General features: G+C 53.3%; 7 protein-coding genes and 1 pseudogene across 7 annotated transcripts in view, besides 2 other annotated features; 3 read left to right on the top strand and 5 right to left on the bottom strand.

Annotated features, from left to right (window-relative positions):
- The window catches only part of LPMP_130390 (RNA helicase, putative), a gene marked incomplete at both ends in the record, with an annotated part of 5,961 nt that extends 5,491 nt beyond the window's left edge, over positions 1-470 (bottom strand). The window contains one exon of the mRNA XM_010698819.1: positions 1-470. This exon is cut by the window's left edge and continues 5,491 nt beyond it. Within this exon, the coding sequence (XP_010697121.1) occupies positions 1-470 (470 nt within the window).
- Positions 471-2,584: 2,114 nt separating this feature from the next.
- On the bottom strand, positions 2,585-3,997 carry LPMP_130380 (histidine phosphatase, putative; the record flags this gene model as incomplete). The annotated part of the gene is made up of 1 exon (XM_010698818.1): positions 2,585-3,997. One exon carries the CDS (start codon positions 3,995-3,997, stop codon positions 2,585-2,587), a length of 1,413 nt encoding a protein of 470 aa, XP_010697120.1.
- Positions 3,998-5,558: 1,561 nt separating this feature from the next.
- On the bottom strand, positions 5,559-6,998 carry LPMP_130370 (hypothetical protein; the record flags this gene model as incomplete). The annotated part of the gene is made up of 1 exon (XM_010698817.1): positions 5,559-6,998. The coding sequence occupies one exon, from the start codon at positions 6,996-6,998 to the stop codon at positions 5,559-5,561; it is 1,440 nt and encodes a 479-aa protein (XP_010697119.1).
- A 1,512-nt stretch (positions 6,999-8,510) lies between these two features.
- Positions 8,511-10,063, bottom strand: LPMP_130360 (annotated as a pseudogene).
- A 1,566-nt stretch (positions 10,064-11,629) lies between these two features.
- LPMP_130350 (hypothetical protein) lies at positions 11,630-13,123 on the bottom strand (the record flags this gene model as incomplete). Its single annotated transcript, XM_010698816.1, has 1 exon — positions 11,630-13,123. One exon carries the CDS (start codon positions 13,121-13,123, stop codon positions 11,630-11,632), a length of 1,494 nt encoding a protein of 497 aa, XP_010697118.1.
- Positions 13,124-14,248: 1,125 nt separating this feature from the next.
- Positions 14,249-14,698: a repeat region.
- A 3,334-nt stretch (positions 14,699-18,032) lies between these two features.
- LPMP_130340 (hypothetical protein) lies at positions 18,033-18,398 on the top strand (the record flags this gene model as incomplete). The annotated part of the gene is made up of 1 exon (XM_010698815.1): positions 18,033-18,398. One exon carries the CDS (start codon positions 18,033-18,035, stop codon positions 18,396-18,398), a length of 366 nt encoding a protein of 121 aa, XP_010697117.1.
- Positions 18,399-20,033: 1,635 nt separating this feature from the next.
- Positions 20,034-20,191: a repeat region.
- Positions 20,192-20,377: 186 nt separating this feature from the next.
- On the top strand, positions 20,378-23,638 carry MKK2 (mitogen-activated protein kinase kinase 2; the record flags this gene model as incomplete). The annotated part of the gene is made up of 1 exon (XM_010698814.1): positions 20,378-23,638. The coding sequence occupies one exon, from the start codon at positions 20,378-20,380 to the stop codon at positions 23,636-23,638; it is 3,261 nt and encodes a 1,086-aa protein (XP_010697116.1).
- Positions 23,639-25,566: 1,928 nt separating this feature from the next.
- Positions 25,567-27,345, top strand: LPMP_130320 (flagellar radial spoke protein, putative; the record flags this gene model as incomplete). Its single annotated transcript, XM_010698813.1, has 1 exon — positions 25,567-27,345. The coding sequence occupies one exon, from the start codon at positions 25,567-25,569 to the stop codon at positions 27,343-27,345; it is 1,779 nt and encodes a 592-aa protein (XP_010697115.1).
- Positions 27,346-27,553: the final 208 nt, after the last annotated feature.

The following is a 27,553-nucleotide window of genomic DNA, read 5'->3' as shown; positions in this document are numbered from 1 at the left end:
CCCGCATCCCCGGCATCCTCCAAGGTGCAGAACTCCTCCAAGAGTCGGAGGAAGACTTCGCGAGGGCGGTACATTATGCACTGCAGCAGGTCGTAGTGACTGTCTCCAAGAACCTCGAGCAGCTCATCGATAACACGCACCTTTGCTCGCTCCTTCTGATCCAGGGTCTCGCAGGCCGTAACGCGATCGAGTGCGTTGAGCAGCAACTTGGTGAGATCCTCGTCAAAGTTCACGTACACCTGTGACACGATGTCGTCAACGCTGGAGAGTAGCATATCTAACGAAATCTTACGCTGCTCCTGGTACGCCGAGCGGCCAGATCCACCGACTCGATCCCCACGGGGCGACAGCGGCTCGCCGGAGTGGGTGAGCAGAGCCACGGGCCTCTGCGCCTGCATGCACTCCGACACGAAGCTATTCGTCTGCACGCCACCCGTGAAAATGTACTCTGCCAGGTGGCCTTGAGTCATGGAGTTTTGCTGATGCGAGAGCCCTTGCTGCTGTTTCGGATTGAAGTACTTTCGGTTGAGAAGCACTGTCAGGCGCTTCAGCGTGGCATCAATCGCTGCACTGGTCCCAACAATGCCTGCACCGCCGTCGCTGCCACCGCCAGCGTTGGCGTGGCCACGATTTCCGTATTGCGAGCGGAGGCTTGCGGTTGGCTGCTTCCCATAAAAGCTCTCCGCGTCACGGGCCTGCAGATCAAGAGGCCTTCGATCCGCTAAACTCCCCACGGGATTTGCCTTTTGGATGCTCTGCTCCGCGGTGCTGACTTGAGCATAGTCCTGCTTTGCGGGTTGGTTGTTGTTGCTACTGTTGCTGGTGTTGACCTTTCCGCTGGGACCTCTTCTGGTACTCCGGTCATGAAAAGATGGCTGAACGCTAGCGTTGGTGGTGTTGCCGTTATTGGTACTCCATGGGCCGTGACCTCCGCCCCACGGCGGCTTTCCGGGAGGACCCGACGAGCGCATCGCCCCCCGCGGCCCCACCGCAGCCCCGATGCCACGCGAGATAAAACCCCAAAGAGCAAAATAGAAACACAAATGCAAGCGAGCGACGCAGATACAGGCAGGAGTCGACCTTCCCTTTTTTCTTCTCCTTCACTACTCACAAGGGAGAAGGCGGCAGGAACAGAAGAGGCAACAACAACAACAACAAAAGTGCACCGATGCGAAGTAACAGAGGAGAGGGAAGGGGGGATCGACAGGGGAGCCCTGAGCTCCAGAGAAACGGGGCAGAAAGAGAAGGGAGACGTGCGAGGGAGAAACAACAAAAGTGTACGCAAATAGTCCGCTCTGTCAGCAGTGGTGCGCCAACGCCCTTTTGTGTGCGCGCGTGCGTGTACGTTTCGCTTGAAGGAATGACGTCGTAGGCTACCGACAGTGCGGACACCAAAAAAAGAGAGAGAAGATGGCAAACAAGAGAGGAAGGGCGAACGATGGCTCGCGAATTCGCAATGAAGAAGCCCTGCGTTCCCGCAGCCCAGAAAGAAAAAGATGAGAGAAAAAGAGAGGGCACTTCTTTTGTAGTGATGAGTTTTGTATGTCGCCTCAACGTCTCCTCGTATTACACACACGTGTACGTATGATGGCACGTTTAAAGGCCTCTGTAACACCACACTTCGTTATGTTCCTTTACTCGTCCCTTTTCGATGGTGTTTGTAGGAGCAGAGACGGTAGGCGTAACAGGAGGCCAAAGCGGAAGGGAAAGAACACTGCGTAACTACTGTTGCTGTTGTTGTTTCCGCCTGATACCCCCTTGAGGGAGTAAAGATCGCTGTTTTTTAGCCAATGGTTTGATAAAATCAAAAACAGCTGAAAGCTGGCCTGAGAAAGAGAGCTAGCGTGGTGTGCGCAGAGTAGAGTGGGACATGAAAGGAAGCTTGAGAGGAAGAACAAAGCATACCGGACTAGGACAGGGCAGCTGGTGAGAGAAGGAGATCCACGACTGGACGATGAGTCGACGAAAGGGAGAGAGGTGAATGATAAGAGACGAGCACGCAATTGTTGTTGTTGCGTTTGCACTTCTCTTCTCCCTCGTCTTCTCGACTCTCCGAATTGATCCATACTGTCTCTCGTCGCTGAGACACAACAACTCAAGCTCCTTCAGATAGATGGACGCACAAGTCTCGCAATGCCGCCCCCTCCCACTCCACCCTCCCTAGTTGCAGTCCTTCAGGTCACACGAGCTGAGGGAAGCGAGGTCGTTTGCAAGCGCAGGCTTCTCCTCTCCTCCTGGTGCTCGTGCTGAGAAAAGAGTGGTACAACACGTGCAATTGGCCTCGGCCCAGCGTGGGTGTGTGGGTGTGCCGCACTGATCGCAGCACTTTTTCTCGTTTCGTTTGTTCGTTTTTCCCGTGCAGTATTGAGACGAAGCGCACAAGCGGAGGAAAAAACACGCACGCACTGGTACACGGAAGAGTGAGGAAGAAAGCAAGTATATCCGCCTGAGTGCAGCTGCGGTCCCACGCATCTGCACAGATGCATTTCATGGTGCTGATGAAACAAAGCACGACTGCATGGGTACGTGACTTCAAGCGCCTCGGCACGCGTGCGCTGACGCCCTCCAGCACACGCGATCTCCTCTATTTGGTGTACTGAATCATGATGCGAGTGCGGAGAAGGTCGGTGGAGCCGACCGCCTCCACATTCCACTCCACAGGCAACGGCGAGGGTGGTCTTGCTAGACTCGGAGTCATCAGCTGATTATTGGATGGTAGCATGTTGAATTTCTTCTTCGCGTAGTACTTTCCGTGCTTCTGGGCGGGTGCAATGGTCTTGGCACTCGCTTCTCGTCGTTGCCTCTCCTCTTCGGTTGGGATGCGGTAGTAGTTGTTGTGTCGCTGAAGCGTCGTGACGCTGCAGTACGGCACCGAATAGCCAGCACCTTTGTCGTGATACTTGGGGCAGCACACCTCCAAGAGCGTGGACACGACGTCGGCGTGGGTGATGGCCATGACATGCATCGGCGGCAACAGCGCCGGTGGCCCGGCAGACTCGCGGCTCTCCACTGTTCGCTCTGCCCAAATCTGAAAGTACTTGGGCAAACGCGTCCTTCGCTCCGCGGCAACGGCTGTCTGGATTGCCAAAGGGACCATAGCATCCGACTCTGCACCGGCACGCCGGAGGAAGTGCGTGCCCATCAGCTGCTCGCAGCGGCGGACCAGGTCAGACTTGCCCTCAGGGTGCGCCACGCCGCAGCCGCGATACCCCTTATTCAAGGTATCTGGTGGAGAAGGATGGCAGCTCTTGGCAGACCTTCGGCTTGTCGCACGCACCTCACCGGCGGTGTCGGGCTGCGAGGCAACCTTTGCCTCAATGGTACTCGCCGTCGCGGCGCACGTCCAGACGGGAAGCGCGGTGTGCGTCCTCAGCCACTCCTCCGCCAACGTGGCCCATCCGCTCGCCGCCTCAGCGCCGATATTGTACTCGGCGAGAAGCTCGGTTTCCTCCGCTGCGCGCGTTTTCAGGAATGGGATCAGTGTCGTGCGAAGCGCTTCCACTTGTGGTCGAAAAAGGAGCCGATCGCCTTCTGCTCCGGGCACGCTGCGCGCCCCGCTCGTCATGTACGAGCCTCCCAGTACAGGGACGGTGCGAAAGACCTTCGGCTGCTGCCAATCCGCCAAGAGGGGCTCCACGTACATTGGTAGCCTTCCTTCAAACGCAATGACGTTTATAACCGCTGCCGTCTCGACACAGCGGTGAAATGGGGAGACGAGAAAGAGCGTGAACATGCCGCGGATGCGCCGCTCCACCTTCCGCTCTTGCCGGAGTGCGAAGTACTTGAGCGCCGTCTCAAAGCTCTGCTTCCGGCCAGCGTTTGACAGAGGCGGGTCGTAGAAAGGGAGAAGCGTGTTGCCTTTCCACGTGCGATCAACGTGATCCTGCCGCTCACCGTGCCGAATCAGCACAAATAAATCACTGAGTTGCTCCTCCTGCTGCCGTGCTGTGCTTTGGATGTTCTTTGTAGACTTCGCAAACTGTGGGGCCGTCAACATAGTCACCTCGTCCGCAGCGGAGGCGCGCGTGCCGTTTGGAGTACATCTGTGGGTTCCGGAAATTCCCTTTCGATTCCGAACGTACAGCTTCGTTGGCGTGGGCGATGGAGCTGCCGCGGGTGGCATAGTTGCCACTCCCAACTCTTGACCAAGTCGAGGTCGCCAGTACCTCCACTTTGCGCGCGTGAGGACTGAAAGGAGCAAGAGACCCGCCACCACAGCCGCGGCCGCCACACAAGCCAGCGCCACCCTCGTCCTAGAATCCCCCGTCAGAGACGGGGTGACAGAGAGCGTTACTAGAGACTCCACTGAAGCAACTGAGCACAGGTAGAACGGGGAAACAATGGAGAAAGAAGTGTATCTGAAAGCGAAGGGGGGAAGCACTGCAGAAGGAGTGGACCGGAGAGGTCACCCGCGAAGAGGTGAAGTCGAACCCCGTGATGGCTGCCTTGGTGCGTACCTTCGTGTGACTGGTTTTTTCTCCTGTCTGCGTCTTTTCCCTTGCTGTGGCTCGGAGTACTGTCAAGTAGCAGAGTATTAGCGCAGCTGTGAGTGTGCGTTTATCCACATAGGGCTCCTTTACACAGAAGGGCGCGCGACTCTTCCTTCAAGCGGTATGGTGGGTCAAAAGCGAGGGAGAGGCAGAGGAGACGTGGAGACAACGCCGCCCCAGAGGAGCAGGGGTAAGAAGAGAGGGTTGGGTGTGCGAGAAGAACAACGCCGAGGAATAGCCAAGGATGAGGAATGCACCAAGGGCATCGAAGCTACCACCGCTACCGTCAACCATCACTACTTGAGACCTTGACGCACGAGGGGGGAGGGGAGGGGAGGGAGACAAGACACAGTACAAACAGAACAGCAAGACGCGGTAAAAAAAGACAGCGCGGGGGAGGGGGGAATAAGGCGAAAGCAAAACCCCAGAGAGTACCGCCAACGGCACCACCGAGGATTCCATTTTCTTTTTCACAACGACTGGTATGATTACATACGCGCTGTGCGGCAGGGCAAAGCACATGTCTGAACCACTCGATTGTGACTCCTTGGGCATGGTCCACAGAGCTGTACGATTGCTGTTGTTGCTCTCAGCGTTGTGAACATGCTCAGCAAACGACGAGATAATGACGCGGCGAGAAGCCACGCAAGGGGCGGAGGAGCACTCTGTACCTGACAGGGTGCCCAGAGGCGCTGAATCAGCGCCATTAAAAAAAAACTCTGCCCCTCCCTCCCCTTTCTCCCTATCCCAATGTAAATGATATGTCGCAGTCGAAACGTCGAACACGTGCGTGAAGTAACGCACATAGGCAAGTGTTAAGTGAGGAGGGGGTGGGACAAAGGGGGAAGGATGACGCAAGATGAAAAGGCAGCCCAGGAAGAGAAAGGAAAATGAAAAGACTGTCGCTCTCGTGTGACGTCTGGGGTACGTGAGCAGCTGGACCTAGCAACCGTCTCACGATGCGCTGGTGCAATGCAGTTTCCACTTTTCACCGCACAGTCTTTCTTCATAATCATCTTCTCTGCCCCCTCACCCTACATTCCCCTTCCACCTCTTCAGTGCAGCACGCTACGGCGCAGCAGCAGCGGATACAGAGCCGGAGACAGAAGAAGCAACTGCAGCACCGACAGAGAAAGTGCCGGCACCGTTCCTCCTCAACGCACTGACATCTTCCTCGAGCTGTCCATACAGCTGAAGCAGTAGGTCGTGCTCCTCTTGTAAGTGATCGTGTTTTGCCTTCCAGACTTCGGCATCAACGGCCGCGGCCCGCAAGCGCTCCAGCTCAGCGGACTGCCGCAACACCTCCTGCTCCAGTCGCTCGCGTGTTTTCCCGTCCTTCGAATCACTCCAGGCGGACCGCTCCATGTGCATGAAGGGGTTCAGTGGGAGAGTTGACGTGACCCGTCCTCTCAGTGACCCGCTCAAAGGTGATCTGGGCAGCGAAGGCTCCGAGAACGGAGCCTTCACGGGAGGCACGTTCGTACTCACGAGGGCTTCGCTCTGAGAGTGGCCCAGGACGTCAATCCTGGATGCCCTCAGCTTTTGAACTGTGGATTCTAGCTGCATGATCGTCTTTCGCTGATCCTCTATCTCCGTCTGCGTGGTGCCCAAGGATTCCTGCAGCGCCAGATATCGATCCTCCCACTCACGGATGTCTCCCAGCAGAGTAGCCACCGTCTTACACTCGTGGCTGAGTCGGTCGCGCAAATCAGCCTCCGCTGCCGCCCGAGATCGCTTCAGTGACGCGTACTGGTCGAGCAGCTCCGTGTACTCATTGCGCGTCCTCTGCACCTCCGCCTTCCAGGTGGCACTGCTGCGCTGGGAATCCTCGAGTTCACGGCGGAGATCCTGCAATGTGTTGACAGACCCCAACGCCATCTCACTCAGGCGGGCCTCTGCTTGACAAGCGCGCATGTTTGCATTCTGCACCTCACGCTCTAGATCTGCCGTTCGTGTGTCGTACTCTGTCGACAGATTCTGCAAAGAGCTGCGAAGCTGCTCCACCTCTTGGCGAAGCTGATCGACGGTGTCGGAGCTCGACTCCTTTGCGGTATATAGCTGGGCGGAGTAGCTCAGCTTCAGTTCCTCCATCTGGTTTTGCAGGACACCATTTAGGTGTTTCGCTTCCCTAAGTTGGGTCCTGAGGTTGTCAACGATAGTGTTGCAAGAGCGTGTGTCACTCTCGAGCTGGGCAATGCGTTGTTGCGCAGTGATCTCGTTTTCTTGCTGCCGCTCCTGTCCACTTACCCAGGCCTCTTCCCGAGCACGATACTCTTCTAGCTCTTCTTCAAGATCCTGAACGTGTTCTTTCAGCTGGTCTCGCTTCTCTACTACCGACTTGTATCGCTCCTTCTCCTTTCCGAGCCTCTCGATCAGCAGTGATACCTGTTGCTCACTATCTGCATTGTGTGTAAGGGAGGCTGTGGCGTTTGCCAGCTTCTCTTCAAGTGCAGAGACGTGGTCCTTCAAGGATGCGTTCTGGCTCTGCAACCTAACCACATTATCCATTTCCTCTGCCAGTTGTTGTTGAAATCGAAGCAGCTGCCCTACGTCGTTAAACGACTCCGTCACCACCGAAGGTGGGGACGAAGGTTCGGTTGTAGCAGGCAACCGGAGAGGCGGAATAAACGACGTGGATGGAACGCGATTGCCAGTCAAAGACACTGAAGCCGTGTCAGAAGCCACAGCAGTAGTATCCTCTGCATTAGGCAAGACGGAATGCTGAACCTCAGCGCCCTCTAGTGATGGTGACTTGGTCGACAGCGTGCTTATCGGAGGTGGAGCTGCGAGCTCTTCAGGCCGTATTGTGACCTCGACCTCTTGTAGTTTCAGCGGCGACCCTGTCATCGAGGGAGTGGTGTCGCTAGGAACAGCATGGGGGTGTTGCTGCCCTGTTTCTCTTGAAGTTGGCGCCAACGGGAGTGATGCGGTGGCAGAGGGTATTACGTCTGTCGGGTCAGACAGCATCGCGGGCTTAGGTGGCAGGGTGACCACTGGTAAGCCAGGTGTGGACGGTGACGAAGACAGCGTCGGAGGTGCTGGCGGCACAGTTGCCGCCGGTGGGGATCCACGCAAGCAGGGTTCTGGGGGTGCGGATGGGACTACCAGCTTGTCATCTTCCCATGCTCCCGCACAAGCTTCAGTGTCTGAATTTTTGAATGAGGAAACAGGCTTCTCTCTCATCCGCTGCTGAGGCAGCACAGAATCCTTGAAGTCAGGATCAGAGATGGCTACGATAGCACATTTTTCATCCTCCCGCTGGACACCCTCCTCCTCCTCCTCATCGCCGAGGAGATCCACAGCATCTCCAATCCGCTGTTGGATTTGATCCAGAAAGCTCGACCACATCGACGTCTGTGAAGTATGACAAGAAGCTGCACCTCTAACGCCAAGTCACGGCAAATGACTGGTGCAAGAGGAAAATTTCGTACTGAGTGCACAGGTGCATCTTACAACGTACGCACGCAGATACGCCGTCAAGCACCGTGGTACAAGGCGTGTCAATGACGCCTTGAGATCCTGCTATATTTGCTACCTCCTCTTCTCTCTGATGTGCGTTTCCTTTTAGCCATATATGGCTGGCGGGTGTGCATAGCGAGTGAGAGAAAAGAGTGCAAATCATTTTTATGGAAACAAAAGGAAAAGAGAGAGTCGTGCAGAGAAGTGGTGGATTTGAACGATGATGCGGTGATCTGTTCTATTATTGTTTAGAGGGCTAGCGGGGACTTCGGGGTGAAGGCGAAGTTGCATCGCATTTCAGAACCTCACCCGTGCTTCACATGTTTGACTTGAGGGCGAAAGGGTTCAAACAGGGGGAGGATCCTTTTCCATCTCCGCACTGTGCACAAGAATGCACGTTTGTGTCCACGACCTCCATTCATTTTTTTCATGCCAACACATAACGGCTATAGGAGAGCGGGAACAAAAAAAGTCTACGCATAAAACTGAGATGGTGAAAATGCCAAAACAAAAGCGTAAACGAACCTGCGCATCGTAGCGCAAGCACGCAAGCAGGCCCCATCACGGTACCACGACAACGCTCCGAGATGACATGCATAGACGCAACCGCTCCATGCTGCTCGGCCAGAACACCAGACCATCGCTGGCATGTTGCGTAGACGAGGTACCTAGCTCTGCAAGGTCAATTGCGGGACGCTGTTGGGACGTCGACCCATGATTACCGCTTAAAAGATGAGAAGGCGGAGGAGGCGAGAAAGTCACTTCGCTGGTATCGCTCTCCGTTAAAGGGGTGAAAAGTGTCCCTTCTGTTTGATATGCGGCTATACTTCTCTCGTACTGACTCGGTTGAGAAGCTCGTCGCACGCCGCGCAGAGAAAAACCGGCACTTCACGACGCATTCCGCGAGGCAGACCGCGGCCCCTTCGCTTCGCAACCCGAGGAAAGGATTGCCGTCATGGTGGCAGAGAGAGAGAGAGAGATGCAACCACAGAGCCCCAAAGAGCTGCCGCGCCGGTGCCAGTGTGCCCACTCTCTCATGTATTGCTCAACCACGTAAATTATGTGCACGATCCAGAGAAGAGCCACAAAAAGAAGCGTTACAAAGGGTATGTGATAAGCACACGCGGTTGCTAGAAGGGCGACCCCATATACATTCTGAAAAAAAAAAAAAGCGGAAATGACATCTGGGCGTTATAGAGACGAACGACATCCTGCATGCGAACCGCCACAGCATCGCGCTTAACGTTGCGGTCAGTAAGCAGATACAGTTCGTAGTACATCAGTGTACAACAAGCAAACAGTGTGACAGGTGCGCACCAGAGATACACGAAAGTGTTCGAAAATATGGGCAAGGACGACGTTTCCTTCACTGCACGTCGCAGGTACACTGAGACGTAGGCATAGTAGTAGGTAAGAATAAAATTGGCGTTCAGATACTGAAGTATTGCCGAAGAACCCAAAACCACGTAACCCATTATCCAACAGCTGACGCACGGGGCACAGTTGAGGCCAAAAATGAGGAGTCGAGTTACCCCATAAGGAGAACTGAGTTGTTTCCTTGGCGGTACAGAACAGGCACAAACAGCAGTGCATACAGCAGGCAAAGACAACAGTAAAGCGTGATAGAGTACGGGAAAGGATGCATCCTTCCCACCGCGCCCTGCCACTGAAGCAGCTCGACAACAAGACCAATGCAAGAGCCAAAAAAAAAAACTAGAAAAGAACAAAAACAAGCAAACCCCGGTGAAGTGCACGGGAAGTCGTGAACGAAGCAGGATGACAGTAAGAAGTACAGCCACCACCACACCCGCGTAGACAGTCGCTGGAATCCATACGAACCATCGGTTAATTGTGCCATACCGATCTAAGAGGAGAATCAACTGGATTGCGCACTCAGAGCTGAAAGTGAGTGTCACCGGCAACGTAACGTCAGAGGTGCTGACCAATGTGATCGAGTTCGAGTATGCATGCTTGTTCCCAGTAAAGTGAACCCAAGTCGGATCTCCCTGATGCGGCTGCAGAAAGACACTCAAAACCGAAGGGCACGCCTCACTGTCTGCAAGGTCCGTGCTGAGAAAAGTGAGGCGCGCGCCACAAGAGATAACTCCATCCATGGCGCCAGCCAAATGGTTGAGATAGACACAACACAGCTCGTTGTCACTCGATGGACCCGAAGCAGCGTTGATTGTGCCAGTCGCCGGCACAATCTTAAACACAGTCACAGCATTGAGGTCTGTACCAGACTCTATCAGTATCTGTTCCTTGAGTCGTGTAGAAACAACTCGTTTCTCAAAGGTGAGAGAACCCTTACTGAACCTCTCTATCCGTCTGTGAAAAGGTGTAATGTACTAGACAGGGTCAAGAAGATACAGACTGTCAATCAGAATTGTTCCGCCACATCTCGTCACACCAACGCAAACACCTGACACCAAGCTGCTCAGCAGCAAGACAAAACCGGTTACAATCAGGATGAGCCCAGAGGTGTTTGTAGCTGATAGCATTGCTCAACGCAGGAGCGGTGATAAGAAAAAAAAAGAGGGAGAAAGAGCCGCGCAAACCTGCAGCATAAGTCTTTGGTATTCTTGCATAGAGTAATTTTCTATCTTTCATGAAAGAGAAAAAACGTTATAGTTGGAGAGTGCAATGTAAAATTAAGAGTATGAATAATCAGTAGCTGGTAGTTTCCGAAATAAAATGCGGCTGCTTGCTCTGATAGCGGTAATTAAATTAGGTGCCGCGATACAGTTCTGCGATCAGTCCCTTCCCTTATATTCCAAGAACTAATCCATTCCATTACCACAGCCCCTTCTGCTCCGCTTTTTCACTAAGATTGTATGTTTTCTGATCCCACTACAATGTTTTCTTTTGGTGGTTTCGAGAAGGGTAATTTACATCAAAGAAATGATCAGCAAAGAGAAAAATTGTAGCAACTTTCTTTTTCCAAACTTGTCATTCTAACACGAACAAGTCAGCAACTATACCCACACAAACGCAGTTCACCCACCTCTGCTACACCACAATTATGTCAAGGAGCCGGGCTAGCCAACACCGTTTGGTGCCGTTCAGCCCATCACAATTCCATTGCATATAGCGCAGGAGAGGTCCAGAAATGCGCTCAAGACCACCACTACGTACTACAGACAAAAAAGAGTGAGTGGATCCGTATATTTTCTGAATCGTCGACACAATTCGTAGTGGGTCGCTCCAAACCTGATCATGGCCACTCATATCTCCGGCACTGCGCCACCCCAACCTTGTCCTCTGATATCGAGTCCGCAGCTATACATGACAGCAGACTGCAGGTCCTTGGCTTCCTCACAAAGAGTGGGTACTGAGCCCTGATAGCAGAGTGAGGTGACCGGCATCATTAGGCAACAAAAGCGCACATGGAAAAAAAAAAACAGAAATTTCAAAAAAGTGATTTTGCATGCTACAGTCACTTTTTTTTTGACCTTGTGGCACACGTAAAGACAGGAAAATAGCTTTTCGTGTTAGCATAGCTTGTCATACTATACCTGCTATATAATTTGACCTTGGATTCAAGCCCTAAAAGCAAAACAAATGAAAATGGTAATTTTATTGATTCATTATTGTTGTACATCTGCCGCCTCACAAAAAGGAGTGGAAAGAAATGGTTTTCAACCCCAATATATTTTCCGTTCAATAAACTCAACCCTTCGTCAAACAAATCTCGGCGTTTGCTTGCGATGGCCGAGCTTGTCCAAGTGATCGATACGAATACCATTGCCTTTTACAATCGACCCGTCGTTGTTCCTTCTGTGGTGACCAATTGTGCTCTTTGCACCTTCAGCAATGCGCTGTTGCGCATCCCATATGGCAGGCTTGAACTCAGCTGCAGCCTTAACGATTTCCGCTTCGGTTAACGTGTCAAGAAGTGGCCCAACAAAAAAAATAAAAACATGAGTGAACAACCTCTGTGACGGTGTTACCATACACTGGGAAGCTTCAAACCCAGTCAGCTCTCTCCTTTTTTCCGACGGAGAGACTTGATAATCAGACTCGGAAAGTGCTTGACACACTTCGTACTTGAGAGATGGAATAAAGGAAAACAAAAGGCATGCTTGCAGAATAATTGCGTCCTCTTCTGTAAATTGGGCGTCATGAACAGCCTTTCGCACCTCGTAACTCAAAGTTCGAGGCCCTGCAGGATCGTTGTCGACACCAGTCACAAAAAGAATCCATATTCTGTTGAGCCAGTCTTGAAGACGGTTGCTACCAGCATATTTCAGCTTCTCTTCGCAAATTCGCTCGAGCAACACACAGCGCTCTTTCTTGTTGGTGCGAAACTCTATCTCCTCCCTCGGGGTGAATGTGAGATCGGTTATTTTTTTTCCGTACTTCTCTGCAGTAAGGCATATTCGCGTAAGGACCTGGTGCGTGCGGTGGCAGCACCATTTTTTGGTGATGATGTCGCCCAGTGTTCGTGCCGAATCCACTTCTCCTGCAACCCCACCCATCCCTCCAGTAGTGCCTTTTCGAGGCTTCGTGTTTCCTTGAGGCTCCGCTTCGAGAGGAGCACGAGACCGCCAAACAACCAAAAGCTCACATTGGTAAGAATTCGTCCATTTTTTGTCACTTTTCAGTCTTAGCCATACGTATTGATTTCCCTCTGGAACGAGTTGATTGCTGCCGTCAAGGGATAAGTCCTTGCCTGAGATATCGACGTCAGAATACGGATCCACTGTGTCTAAAATTTTATCTTTGGTAAACTGGATACTCACGCTCAATAATGGTTCTGTCCTACTTTTTTCAAGCACCAACGGCTCTGCACCAATTTCGATTTGCCGATTATTCTCTTCTTCGGGGAACAGCGGAATCACGAATCGCTGCTTTGATTTTAGCTTGGATAGCTCTATGAGCTGCTTGCCATAAAAAAGAACAAACGGCATCTTTCTGCGAGAGTGTTCGCTCACTGTTATGGAAAAACATACATTTTCAGATGCCTCTTCCAGCTTGAAATTCAATTTGTCGTTGTAAAATGGGGCATTCGAGTTTTGCTGAATAGATGATAACTGCACAGCCGAGAGAATAGCACCTGACAACGCGCCAACTACTGCGACCGTGACCTGGGTTGTGCAGGGATTTGGATCGTCTTCTGTCTGAGGGTAGTTTTTTCCCCTCAGTATTTCGAATTCGACGAGTCCGGAAACCATGCTTCTGCAAGCGCAGCTGAGAGCTGAGGGACCAGTAGAGAAACATTTTTAATGTCGATTGGAAGGAACAGAGATGATTAAACACAGAGGTCTACTAAACTCAATGCATTTTTCATATTTCTCATGACGAATTCGGCTGCAGTGGAAAAATCCAGCAAGAAAAGCTGCACTTAACTCGGGCAACACATCGAGAAAAGCTTTCATTTCGACTGCAAGAAGACTTTCCCAGCCAGAGAGCATGCTCTTGCCTCATAGCCATCTTGATACTTTATGTGTGTTTCCACTCACATGACTACAAAACCTTTCCACGTCACAAAAAAGTAGCACTTAAAGCTAAACGTTTTTAACACTGTTATGCCGCTTTTAAAAAGGCCCCATTTCCCCAATTCTCTAACAGGCACCATTCATAAAATCTTGGCTGCACTCGTTTCACTATCACCCAAACTTCACAGCTGAAGGCAAGATCGAAGTTAATGGAAACACAAAAGTCAGCCACTTTAGTTCGGCATCGCAACATGCACCCCTTCTTTCTAAGCGCCGCCTGCATGATCATCGCAACGGACACCTGCACGACCAATGCGACCGCACAAACGTTGGTCATGCTGCCAGTACAATGTCCATGGCGCAGTAGCGCGACTGTCAAAAGCCTGCATGTCGCCACGACATGCTTCACAACAAACTCTGCACTTCTGATGTCTTGTGAATTAATACGCCGCTCCCCCCCCCCCTACTCCCGCAAACGCCAAGCAATTTCCTGAAAGGATTTCGGGTTCCGGAAAGCGAGACACAACGCACTCCGCATCACACCCCCGCAGCATCCAGCCACAAATTGCCAACCACAACTGACAAGCCAGACTTTCGATTTACCTTGTTCTCACGCCCCCCTTGGCGAAAGAACCCGTCGCATCAAGCACTCCACGTTTCCATGCGCCACTAAGACACGGGCTCCATACGCCAAAGTCAAAAAGCGGAAAGAACAAAGGGCTGCCACCGACCCGTTTCCAAACGAAGCCGGCCGCAAAAACCCATCAAATCTACAGATTGCCATTGTAAAGCACAGAAACTGCTGATTTTTTTCGCGCAAAACCCCACCATAAGAAGGTAATCCTCATGAACGCGCAAAAACACGACCCGCATACACCTCCGCTGCGCCGCGGCCAAATCGAGGTCCTCTGGGGGAGCCGCCTGCCGTTGAACCGCGCCGTGCGCCTGGCGGGCTCTTCTCGCCCACCCCCTCCCGACTCTTCGGATACGCGCTGCGTGCCCGGCACTACGCAGACCCTGGCGGGCTGCAAGCCTTTATCTGGGCGGGAAACGTACAGGGGCGTCGGCTGGCATCTTGGGCGTGCGCCCAAGCCCGCCATCCATGCGGCCGGAGCCGGCCTACCCGCCCCGCCGCCGCGCCACAACCCAAAAAGCAGCCAAAGAAAAACGGAAACGAGAGGCGCACGCGACAGGGTGGGTGGGCCGGCATTGGTGCCCAGAAATGCCGCAACGCGCCACCCCCGCTGTTGAGGGACCCGCACCGAGGGGAGGGGCCATGACGGAGAAGAGCGCGTTTGCAACGGCAGCCGCGTCCGCTTTCCGGCGCGCCGGCCGGCCAGGCGGACCCCGCAGCCCCCCCGCCACCGAACCCACCAGCGCATGAACATCACACAGCGCCGCTGCAAGCACGAGAACTTCGCGAAACGGGGGAGACATTGCCCCCGTGCCGACGTCCCTTTTCCGTCCGGAGGGCCCACCCGCAGCCCACCAGCGAGCGGATCCGCCGAAACCAAAACAACCGCCGGCACACCAGGAGGGTGTGCGCGCGGTGCCCCGAAGGAGCCGACACCCTCATGCCCGCATGAGAACTGCCGAAGTGCCGTCACAGCGCTGCGGGGCGCACATCGTGATCGCAGCTGCTTTAGCGCACCCGCGCCAAAGGACCCCCCTTCGGTTTTCTTTTCCAGCGCCGCAGAGCGCCCGCCACCCCGCCAATGCCAAGTAGAGAGGGCCGGGCGGATGCTCCAGCGGGCCCCCTTCATGCGAGCAGACCGCCCCAGCCTGTCTAGCCGAGCCGCGGCTTCCCTGACAACCCCCGCAACATGCCGGCCAGCGCCGCGCATTTGCTGGGCGCCCACGTCGAGGGGATGGATGCGACTGTCATCCCGGACGCCCATGGTTCAGAAAGCACCCGAGCCCCCGCGCCGAGCCCCCGAGCCGAACGCACAGGCACGGAGCCCGCAGGGCCTTCTGTCTTGGCGCCCTGCCGGCGCTGAGCTGCCGGGAGGAGAGGCACACCCAAGGGAACCAACAGTGACGCAGCAGGCTCGGAAGCCAGACTTCTGTTGTCGGGATATTTTGGCAACCGCTATGTTCCACAATATATTCCGAATGTGCGCTCCGAAGGTCTTGATTTGGCAGAAGGCGTATATCATGTGAGCGCCGGCTTTGTCTGGATCTCTGGTGCGGTGTTTTGGGGGCCCCAGGCCTCGGAGGGGAGATGCGCAGGGAGCCGGAAGACGAGCGTGGGGAAAGATAGGCGGGCTGGGGAACATCGGGAAAATAAAGGGGGCTTCCCGCGCAAGAGCACCCCAAGAACAAACAAAAATATTTTTGCAGCAACGGGTCTGCCCCCGTGCATTCTCGCTGCGTACCGGGAAAAAAGAGGCTTGGGGGTGCTGTTGATCGCCCGCCTTTCCGAAGTCCTAACGATCACCACGCTTTTGCCTTTTTCTTTTTTCTGGAGGACGATCTGCGGCCATGATTTCATACTCTGAGGTGGGAAAGTGTCATACCGGGAAAAGACTAGGTTTTCTTTAAAAAGGAAATTTTCATCACATTATTTTTATTACTGTTCCGCTAAAGAGACACATGCCCATTGTTTGGAAAACTTTCCGCGCATTGTCAGGTTTTTCTGCTGGAAAGGATTGGCGGCTGGCGCGAAAGTCTGCAGTTTTTGATGTGTGTAAGTGTGTGTGTGTGAAGGATTTGCCGCCGCCTGCTAATTTTGCGGTTGTTTTTTTCTTGCGCGGGGATGGGGGGCTGCGGTTTGGCCTACTCGTTTTCTGTATTTCCGCTTCCCGTAGGAGGAGGTGGCGGGGGACCCGCTGCGGCCGCCCTTTTTCATTTTCCCCCCGCCGCCTTAAACGAATGATGCCGGCCTTTTCAAGCGATGGGGCGCGCCCGCCGGGCTCGCGGATCCGAAGGCATCCCCAATCTGTCGGAGAGCCAAAAAGGCCCCCTATCACTGCCAACCCCGAATCACTTCTTGTGGTCGCGCAGGGCAAGCACCGAGGACGCGGGAGAATCAGACCAGCGCGTCGCTGCGGATGTTGGCGGTCGGGTTCTGGACGGCGCTGCGTCAGAGAAAGCTGGGGCGGTAAACGCCCCTGCGCCGTCCGCATGTTGGGGGTGTCGGCGTGACCCGGGTGCGTTGCGGCGGCGCGTGTCTGCGGCTGCTTCGCGCCGCGCGGTGGGACCGCGGGGTGCCTTTTGGCGGTAACGGGAAGTGGATAAAGGGCCAGCCCAGAAAAAAAGAGCGGCCGATCTTTGGCGCTTGCACATTTTATTTTGGAGCTACGGGGTTGTGTATGATGTGTCGTTGAGGCGTCTGATTTGCAATGCCTGGGTTGTTGGCGCCGTGGTTGTGTTTCGGTATTGCCATATGATCGGGTATGGCTCTATCTTTTGTGAGGCGCAGGTTGCATGTTTTGGTCTGAAAAATCGAATGTTTTTGTTGGCGCTGGATCTTGAACCCAGAGGGGGGTGGGGGGAGCGTGGCGTTATGGGGTCCGTGCCTGGCGCGTTGTTTGCGCCGGAGTAGTTTTTCCTGTGGTTTTGAGCATGGTGGGAAATGCGGGGTTGCAAACGCACTGCGGAACTCAGCCTCGGCTTTTCTTCCGCAGGGGAACTGGCGCGCTGGTTCTTTTGCTTCGTTTCGCTTGGCGCTTTGGGGGTGTGATTGGGTGGTGGGTGTTGGCCTTTGGTCGTGCGCGTGGGTGGAGGGCTTTGCATCCCCGGGGTCTTTTTCACTTCGTGCAGACGGGGGGGGGGTGAGGCTGAGGAAGGGTTGGGGTGGTTGTGGCACTGCATTTTTTAGCTTGGTTTTGGGGGTGGTGTTGGGTGGGTGGCGCGGCCTATGCTGGCGATGGGGCTTGTGGGAAAGGGGGGCGTGCTGCGTGCTTTTTTTTCTCTTGGCCCGTTGGCCAGAAAAGGCTGAGGTGGGGTTTCCGGAACAGGTGTGTGCGGGGCCGGTTGTTTTTTGTGTACTTGTGCGCGGTTGTTCAGGCAGGCTTTTTTTGAGGCTGGGTGGGAGGGGGGCCCCTGGGCAAAGAACGGGGCCGCCGGGAACGCCTGGCGGGGTGTGGAAAACGCACCCAGAAGCCGGGCCGCCCGCAGGACCGTCCCCAGGCGAGGGGACCCCGTTATGAAATTAATGCCAGGAGAAACATTGCAGCCAAACCCCTTTCTAAAGATATTTAGCGCTCAAACCCCGCACATTGTGTTGCTACACTGTGTGCGGCCGGGGGCTGCCAACGCCAATTTTTTTTTTTTGCGATTATCGGGGTGTTGTGGCGCAGCGTTAAAAAATATGCTCATTTTACCGGAGACAAAGCGAACTGCCAAACCGAGGTGTCGACAGGGTTATTGGACATGATTTCCACGATTGACTGTTACTCATATCATCATCGCTTCCTATATAGACGGCTGTGTTGCTGTTAAAGGTACTGCAACTTAAAAAAATATCTCTCAGAACATTTCATCTCCTTCGCGGTAACATGCATGGGTGGTACCGGAATAAACACTCGCATCGATTTTCTAGACTTCTATCGTCTCTTCTGACTCATCTTACTTCTCAGTCTGCAAATCAGCTTCAAAAGAACAACAAAAACAAAAACCGCTACATTTTGCCTTTATACCAAATATGTCAAACGAAAACGGCGGAAACGCGGTTGTTCGTGTGAGCTCGAACAAGCGCAAGTTCGGTTACGTCGACTACACCAAGCACCGCCTTCACGAAGGCTACCCCGAGGTCACCATCTCCGCTCTCGGAACTGCCATTGCAGACGCTGTCTCCGTTGTGGAGCTGCTCAAGAACCAAGGCGTCGTCACGGTGAAAAAGATTTGTACTGCACGCGCTCAGTTCGATGATGTTCGCTCAACAACTACCGACAAGATTGAGGTTACCGTTGTGAAGTCCCCTGACTTCGACGCTATCTACGACCAGCAGCAGAAGGATCGTGAAGCGGCAAAGGCCAGTGCCTTGACATGTGAGGGGAATGATGAGTAGCCCAACTGCACGAGTGATACAAATGACGAAGAGAACTCAGGCTCGAAGGAGGAAGAAAGTAAACACTGCATTACTCTCTTGTGCTCTACCAAAGCGAAAAAAGTGTTTTGAATTTTTTTTTTATTGAGTGAAAAAAAATATACCTTAGCTAATTAAGAAGTGTAGCTTAGGTGTGTCGACGAAATGCAAAAAAGGCCAAAAAGAAAAAAACACGATTCCCCACCAATGATTTGGTATACCATGGCCCATATAAGCTAGGCGAGCCGGCGACGGTGATGATGCGATCGTTGAGAAAAAAAAAGCACGATAAAAAAAAAAATCACTTTTTTTTATATCAAAACACAGACCCAAGAAATTTTTCGTTCTGAACAAATATTGTAGTGGGCAATAATTCGCCCCTTTGAGCCTTCCGCGAAACCACAATGACAAATAGAACCCCAATTTCACATAAAAAAGCAAGCAGATGACACATGGAAAACTGAAAGCTATAGTTTTTTATGGCTAAATTCGCGAACATAGAGTGTATCTGCTGGAGTGCTCGTGACGCCGCGCGGCCTTGCACGGCAAATCTTGATGCTTTGTGTACGCATTATAATGCGAAACAAATGGGAAAGGGCAGAAAGGACAACTGATTTTCTCAACCTATTTTCTCTTACTTTCCCATTACAACTTCATTATGTATTCACGATCACATACTGTGTTTAACAGCAACCAGCTCTTACAATATTATTCTCGCTGCTCAAAATGACCACCGTTGCTGACTTCCCGAGCAATGTTGTCCGCGCAGGGTTCCAAAGAGCGAACACAATCTCTGCTGAAAAGGTGAAGCTTTTATTGCGCAAGGGCGTTTCAGGGCTGAAAATCGCTTCGCTGAATCCGGTTATCAATTCTGCTGTTATTGTCGCACAGGCGCTCCCTGACTAGAGCACGGCGGAGGTCACGATGGTTCACACACGGCATGGGCCTATCTTTGCTAATGAGAGGAGGACCGGGTTGTGTGGTTTGATTGAGATCAAGTTCGTGAGGACGACTGAATTCGACACTGCTTACACGGAGCAAACCCGAGTGAGGTGTCAGTGGCGGGATGCTCGAGAGATGGCGGGTGCTGAAGCTACAGAGGCGGGTGAGACTGCAAAGCTTGAGAGGGTCAATGAGGCTAAGAGGTCGCCTTGGGCTTCACTTTCACCCTTTTCTGATTCTATTTTTCTTTTTCTAAGTTGCTTCCTTTTCACGAGTCGATTATTAAGGATTGAAGCAACTATTTCATGTGTCTGACCTGCACATTAACAGCTACAATATTCCTCAACGATTATTTTCTCACCTTCTAAATATTCCCATCTTTTTCTTATTCGTTCTCTTTTTAACGTAATAACCGCAATAATGCTCCGAGCAAAGGAGCTCTCCGCCCACAATGTAGCTTGTCTTTTATATTATTTGTATGGCGTCAAAGGAGAGGAAGCATAAACAAGGGCAAAGCATATTTCTGTGGAATTAGCTACCTTCCTTATTGGAAGCCACATTCACACACATAAATAAAATTATTACGCCACTGAAAAAGTCGTATGATCTCCAGCTGACTGTTACCTTGCAGTTTTAAATTACAATTGTTTTCATATTCCATTTTGCTACATTCTTCCTGATGACTGCGGACACCTCAGCGCGGCATCAGAGTCCAGAGCTGACTCTGTGGGGCAGCTAAGCAGCCCCTATACCAGCCAATACCGAGCCCTTTCTAATACGATAGGGTTCAGTACCTGCAAGGTAGGGAGGCCCGAGAGATTTATCGCTACTGAATGGACACATTGGAATAAGACAACTCATTACCATATCCTGGGAAAGCGGGATCCCATCAGTTTTTTTTTTTTGACCAAGAGGAAGTTCTATATGCATCCTTTCTCGCTCTTCGATGCATTAATTTTCACACTCCACTTTCTCTCACTTTGACCGCTGATTGTGCTTGTGCAAAGAAACTTGTCGCCATGGAGGACTACCAAATAATCGAGTCTATCGGTGAGGGCTCCTTTGGTAAAGTGTACAAAGCCCGCATCAAGGGCACGGGTCAAATAGTAGCAATGAAATTCATCGTCAAGAAGGGAAAAAACGAGAAGGAGCTTAAAAATCTTCGAAGCGAGATCGAGATTTTGACGAAGCTGAATCATCCACATATTATCATGCTTTTCGACTCCTTTGAGACGGATTCTGACTTTGTAGTGGTGATGGAGTATGCGCAGGGTGAGCTGTATGATATCCTGGAGGATGACAAGCAGCTGCCGGCAAAGGAGGTCCAAAAGATTGCAAAGCAACTCATCCAGGCACTGAACTACCTTCATTCTAATCGAATTATCCACCGCGATATGAAGCCACAAAACATCTTAATTGGCCAAAACGGCGCTGTAAAACTAGCAGATTTTGGCTTTGCGCGCTCCATGAGCTACAACACAATCGTACTAACAAGCATCAAGGGTACACCGCTCTACATGGCGCCGGAGCTGGTGCAAGAGCGCGCGTACGACAACCGAGTTGATCTGTGGTCGCTAGGCTGCATCCTGTATGAGCTGTACTACGGCAAGCCACCCTTCTACACGAACAATCTTTTTGCATTGATCAAGAAGATTGTTTGTGAGCCCGTCAAGTACGACTCGAAGGCAAATGATCCGATCAGCCCCGAATTCAAGAGCTTTCTTAGCGGCCTCTTGACTAAGTCCGCGTCATCACGGCTCAATTGGCCTGAGTTGCTGAACCACCCATTTGTGCAGCTGACGATGAGTGACGCGTCGTGGCAGGATGCTATTATGCAGCATGATGCGAAGATGAAGGCCCGAATGGATCGGCTGGGGTGTCTTCGACTCCATGGGAATGCCGGCCGTGCGGCCCCAAAGCGCCAATCGACCCAAAACGATGATATTCTCAACACGAAGACAGTGCAAAAACTCATGAGCGGTTGCGAGTTCGAGGTCTGTGCCACTCTTACCCAGCTGGTGCGAATGACTAGCGCGTCCAATGGGGACGCGACAAAAAGCACTGGCCTTCTTGCGGTGTTTGACTCTGGGGTCCTGGAGGCTGCGTTGACGCTGCTCAACGAGAGGCAGTCGGTGAAAGTTGTCGGTTTAGTGCTGCAGCTCGTGCAAGTGTTGGTTTTTCCGGAAGATGGTGATGTGCTTTCCTTTCCTTCCCAGCGTCCGAAGCGCGACGGAGTGGCGGTGTTAGAGGAAAAGCACTCACACCAGCAGGAAGATCTGTTTATTCGGCAGCAGGTTGCTCTGACGCTGATGAAGAAGCCTCACACGGCGCTCGATTTCATAATTGGCGAAATAAGCAGCGACGCGAATTCTCTTGCGGAAACGTGTGTGAAGATCATTTTTCAGTGTTTCCGTTGGGAGAACAGGTTTGGACCGATGGTGACGCAGCTGCAGGCTTTTCCGGAGATGTGGGCGGCCATCCTCAAATCAGTCAACCACAACAGTGTTTCAAGGGGCAAGACGTCGTACGAGTACGCGGCTCTCGTTTTTCATACAGTGTCTATTGTTATTCCGCACATCAAGCTGGCATCCCCGCAGCGGATAAATCGTGAGGGGGTGCTGGAGCTAGTGACACAAGCACTCTCCGCTGTCTGCTACTACGAGGCCGGGGCAGTAGACGCGCATCGGAATAAAATTCCCCCGTTAACCTATGCAGCGGCAGCGGCTCTTCTTATCGCCTTCGCTCACCGAGAGCTGAAGGACATTGTCTCGTTTAAAGTGAACGATGCTCTGCTAGACGGGATTTATTCCATCGTTGATACCGTGTCAGACGCGCCGAATCGCCCCGTGACGCCGCGGGCGCTGGGAAGCAGCTATTGGTATCCTGATTACGGCTTGCTAGATGGCGTCGCTCATATGCTGTCGTTGATTTTCTCAGACTCAGACTCGCTCGTCTATGTCAAGCTCCCCGACAGATTAGAGCACAGGTTTTTGGAGAGTGATACCAAAAACCTAGCATTGCTGGTTATGACACTTCTGCGTGACAGCGATCCAATGATGGAGCTGTCACCCAACGGCGTCCAGACACTGTTGCGAGCAGCGCAGCAGATCTTTCAGCAGCAGAAGGAGCAAGCTCTCTCGATGAGTCTGTTGATGGAGCCGATAGCCCCGTATTCAGGGGAGTCGGGGAGCCTATACTGGCTCTCAGTCATCTGCCGCACCATGAAAACTGACTACTTCCGTCAGCTTTTTTACTGGCCAGCATGTCGTGGCGGTGGCGCGACCGGCGTCAGCGCGCACGTGACGATCGTGTCTCAGATTTTGTCCGACTCGCTACGGCCCGTGAGCTCGTCCTCAAATCCAACACATTTGGAGGACAAGCTGCTGAGCGACATCAGCCGCGTGCTGCACAAGGAGAAAGTTGTCGAGTTGCTTGTGCACGCTATGGACTATTCTGAGGGAGTTTTTCTCGGGAATCCGTTTGCCATCATCGCGAAGCTGTGCGCCAACTCCGCAGATTCTATCAAGGCTTTCATAGACTGCGGTGGCGTAGACGCTGCTCGAATTAGGCGCATTCTCGACCCAGACAAAGCAGGGACAGGGTTGATGTCGGACGGGTTGGTCGTGCTATCACAAATGGCACGCATGTCTGCAGAGTTTTACGAGCCCATTCATAGATCCAACCTATATGATTGCGTGGCTGCACTCCTCCAGCACTCAGAAAAAGACTTGCGCGGCAAGACGTGCACGCTTATCGGGAATCTGTGCAAACACTCTGACTTCTTTTTCGAGCCACTTGAAAAGAACCACATTGTGGGGCGACTGGTGAAGTGCTGCAGCGACAGCGACGCGCAGACTCAGAAGCTCGCAGCGTTTGCCATTGGCAATGCTGCGTTTCACAGTGACTACCTGTATAATCTGCTAAGCCCAGCCATTCCCTCGCTGGTGGGCCTTCTGGCGTGTGGGGACGTTAAGGCGCGTCAAAACGCCGCCGGTGCTCTGAGCAACTTTGTTCGGAACGGCGACCAGCTTGTGAGCCCCTTGGCTGAGTCTAGCGTAGTGGAATCTCTGCTGAGGATGTTGCGTGATGACGACTCTCTGTCATCGAAAAAGGTTGCAGTGCTCACCATCAACTCGTTTTGTGCATACGACATATTCCGCCGCAGGTTTGTTGCGCTGAACTTGCGAGAGGATATTCGCAAACTGCAACAGGACCCTACCGCGGGCGCGGACCCCTCAATTCAAAAGTACGTTGGCAAACTCGTGGATCGGCTTGGCTGACATGCGTGTGCATTACTGCATCGGATATTTCTGCTATTTCGGGCTTCATAGTTGTCTTTTTTTTCTTTGAGGGAGGTTTCTTTGATGGCACAGGACCACCCCTTCTCTTTCTTGTCTCCTCCCTCCCACTTCTCATGTGCTCTTCCTTTTTTTTTTCCTCACCTCCTGCTCATTTGTCCTTCCTCTTTCTTCTTCGGTTTGTTTCCTTCCATCCGACTTCGAAAGACGCCCTGTGCATACATCATCTCACCTCGTCTTCTCTCCAGAATTTTTTTTTTCCCTTCCTTTATGTTCTTCCTGATGACGGGGTACACCTCAGCGTGGCATCTCAGGCTCCAGTACTCCCCACTCTGTCGGAGAGCCAAAAAGGCCCCCTATCACTGCCAACCCCGAATCACTTCTTGTGGTCGCGCAGGGCAAGCACCGAGGACGCGGGAGAATCAGACCAGCGCGTCGCTGCGGATGTTGGCGGTCGGGTTCTGGACGGCGCTGCGTCAGAGAAAGCTGGGGCGGTAAACGCCCCTGCGCCGTCCGCATGTTGGGGGTGTCGGCGTGACCCGGGTGCGTTGCGGCGGCGCGTGTCTGCGGCTGCTTCGCGCCGCGCGGTGGGACTGCGGGGGGTCGGAATTGGAGTGGGGCTCGGGTCATATTCGATGGCAACATGCAGACGATGAGCGGAAAAATTCTCTCTATTTCTCTTTCACTGTAAGACTATGTGACGGCGACTGTCGAGTGTGTGGATGTCTGTGAATGTTTGTGTTTGCAGGGCATTGCATGTTGGGGTTGTTTACTTGGGAAGAAAAGGGAGACAGGCAGTCGCGTGCAAAGAAAAAATGTACAAAGATGCAACAAAGAACAAAAGAGAGGTGGACGAATCTGAAAGATGGGCAAAGAGATGATGGCCGCGGATAGAAGCGGTCATCTCGCACTCATTCACGCAGAGGAAGCTGTGCCACATCTTCTTTCTTTCCCTGCTCTTCTCTTCCCTGGGCTGGGTACGCTTCTCTTTTGTTGTTTGCTTGCCATCCCTTTCTTCTTTTCGTCTAGCACGCTCTCCGGACGTATGTGGGTGTGTGCGTGTTACGTTCATTTGTATTGTTCATGAGCATTTTCATCGCAGAGAAAGTCGTGATGACTCAGAGTTGGAATGGGCCCAGTGCAACGAGGTGATGCATTCATTGGACTTCCGTGAAGGATTTCTCCCTAGACGTCTTACTGGCCCACAACTTTACTCTCTTTGTTTATTTTTGTCCCGCGAACGCTGTTGTGACCCTTCGTACCTGTCCATGCTCCTCATCCGTTGGAGGTGAGAGTTTGGCAAATGCGCCATTAAGGTTGAGACGCGGAACGTCGAAGGCACCACGAACGCCCATCGTTGAGCTGCCGGAACACCGAACGGCAGCACACAACGGATAATTCAAGAGTCAGGCAAACCGTTGCATGCTTTGTTTCATGCTTTCTGTCGTGGTAAGAGCGACCGCAGTGGCAGACACTCGTCATGAGTTTTCCCCAGCTTCTTCCACCACTCTCTTGCTCACTCTTCTCTTCTTCGTTTCAACAGTGCCCGTGTGGTCTTCAATCTGTCTGTGCTGCAGCCGCAACGCAGTCGTGCAGCTCGACATCGGCTTCGTCATCCACAACTCAGAGAGAAAGAAACAGGTGCGCCATTGCGGATTCTCAGCGTAAGCCACATTTTTATTCCCCCGTGACTTTCGTTGTCTGGGCACCGTGATTGATCAGCTGGACTCTACAGCCTCTTCCATAACCGTCAACCCTGGAAAGGTTGCACCTCGAGTTCTCGAGTGCCCAGAGAAACTGAGTCTTCTCTCTTTTTTTTTTTTTTTTCGCGACGGCGGCCGCGCTCTCTCGATCCTTTGAATCGAGCTAACTCTCCACCGACTACGGGGGTTCCGAGTGGGCACGAAACAATGGCCTCCGCAGCTCTTTCTGTGGCGGAGCTGGAGGAGCAGTTCGCCAGTGCCAAGGCATACCTCATGCAGGCGGACAAGGATGGCGTGAGTGCATATGACCAGCTCACACGTCTCATGGAGCTTCTTCTCGAGGACAACCCTGAGAACGTTGCCGGCGATCCGTCAAAGCTGCACGAGATCTTAAGCTTCATCCAGACGCACAGCTTTGTATGCGGCGAGAGCACCTCAGCGTGCTGTGAGGCTTCGCAGGTGCCCGCCGAAGAGCTCCGGCGCTTCGAGGGCAACAAGCAGCTCTTTAATCGCCCAGCCCCGGAGGTGCACACCATCATCGAGCAGCCTGATCCGTACACCACCATTACCACTACCACCGTGGTGCCGCTGAAGGCGCCATCTTTCGAGTCCGTTGCGGCGCAGAACAAGTTCTGGACTGCCGCGGGCTGCGGCCTTGCCGACGAGGAGGCATTCCTGCTCGACCGCTCCGTCACCAACCTCGCCATGGAGAAGAACTTGCAGGACATCAAGTTCTTTGGCAAGATCTTTGGCACGCACAGTGACTACTTTATCCTACGCACGCGGCGCTACGTCGAGGCAGGTGAAATCCTCTACGTGGAAACCAACACGATGGGAAAGCCACAGCGAAAAAAGGGCATTGTGCCCGTGCAGGCTGAGCCGGGTTATGTCGGGGTGAATCGCTACACGTTCTGGGTTACCGCATCACCCTCCGACAAGTGGGAGAAGTTGCCAGATGTAACGCCGCAGCAGATCAACGCGGCCCGCGAAACAAAGCGCTTCTTTACGGGAGACTTATCGGCGCCTGTCGCAGCAACGTTTCCGTGGGGGGAGGCCGCGTACCTGCGAGCGCAACTGGCGCGTATCACCAGCGGCACTACCATTGCTCCCCAAGGTGCGCTCGAGGAGCCAGAGCCGGAGCCAGACACGGAGGAGGACGAGGATGAGGACGCTGAGGGTGGTGCGCCGCGCAAGCCGAAGGAGGCCAAGTACAAGCCGCTGGCAGTCCCCTCGCCGGTGTATGATGAGGAGGAGGTGGACGTGGCGCAACTGACGACGGACCGCTGGGTACACGTCGAGGGGTACATTTACAAGAACGGTAGGCAAACAAAGGTGCCGGAGAAGCCTGAGCCGGAGGAGGGGGAGGAAACCGAACCCGAATCGGCCGAACCCGAGGGCGATGCTGAGGGTGAGGAGGAGGAGGAAGAGCCGGAGGAAGAGGAGGAGGTGGAGCTCTTCGCTCCTATCCAAAGCGACTACCTCTACGGGGTTGTCGACATCCCGCAGCTGCCGCCACCCATCAACGACGAGGACGAGGAGGAGGAGGAGGAACCCGACGAGGAAGGTGAGGAGAAAGACCCCGGGGAGGCGGACAACACGCCACTGAAGCCTTTACGCGACGATGACGTCCCAGATGATGATTCCACCAAGATGAAAATTGCGTGCTGGACGATGCGCGTGGAGAACAATGTTAGTAAGGCTCACCGTATTGCGGTGGTGCAATCCCTTCGCTGGCCCGGCGCCACTGCGTACGCGGCTGAGGGTGGCAAACGCTGGTCTTGCGTGTACTTTGGCAACGGCCTGAAGAAGACAGATGCGGCCTTCACGCCGTCACCCGCACCCCCCGTGCAGTCAGAGTGCGCTGATATCACAGAGGTGGCAGACCCAACCTCCACCGTGGAGAAACTCGTTCGCCGCGGCGAGGAAATCCCCGAGATCGACAGCGAGGCGGAGGCGGATGAGCTGGAGGAAGAGGAAGACAGCTAAAGGGGCTTCCGTGGATACGTACGTATCCACGCCCCCTTTTCCTTACCTCTGTTGGCCACCCACTTCCAGATACCCTCTTCACGAATGTAATTCAAGCATGAGGAGTGGCCAGTGGCTTCCTTTGCTCCAACGGCGAGAGGCACCAATGGGCTCTCTCGCTGCATGCGTTAGTTCTTTTTCACCTTTGCCTTTGCATGTATGATTAAAG

This window comes from Leishmania panamensis (assembly GCF_000755165.1).
Source record: "Leishmania panamensis strain MHOM/PA/94/PSC-1 chromosome 13 sequence".
Taxonomy (NCBI): Eukaryota; Euglenozoa; class Kinetoplastea; order Trypanosomatida; family Trypanosomatidae; genus Leishmania; species Leishmania panamensis.
Note: the sequence above shows the minus strand (reverse complement) of the source record. Positions and strands in the feature narration are given on the sequence as shown.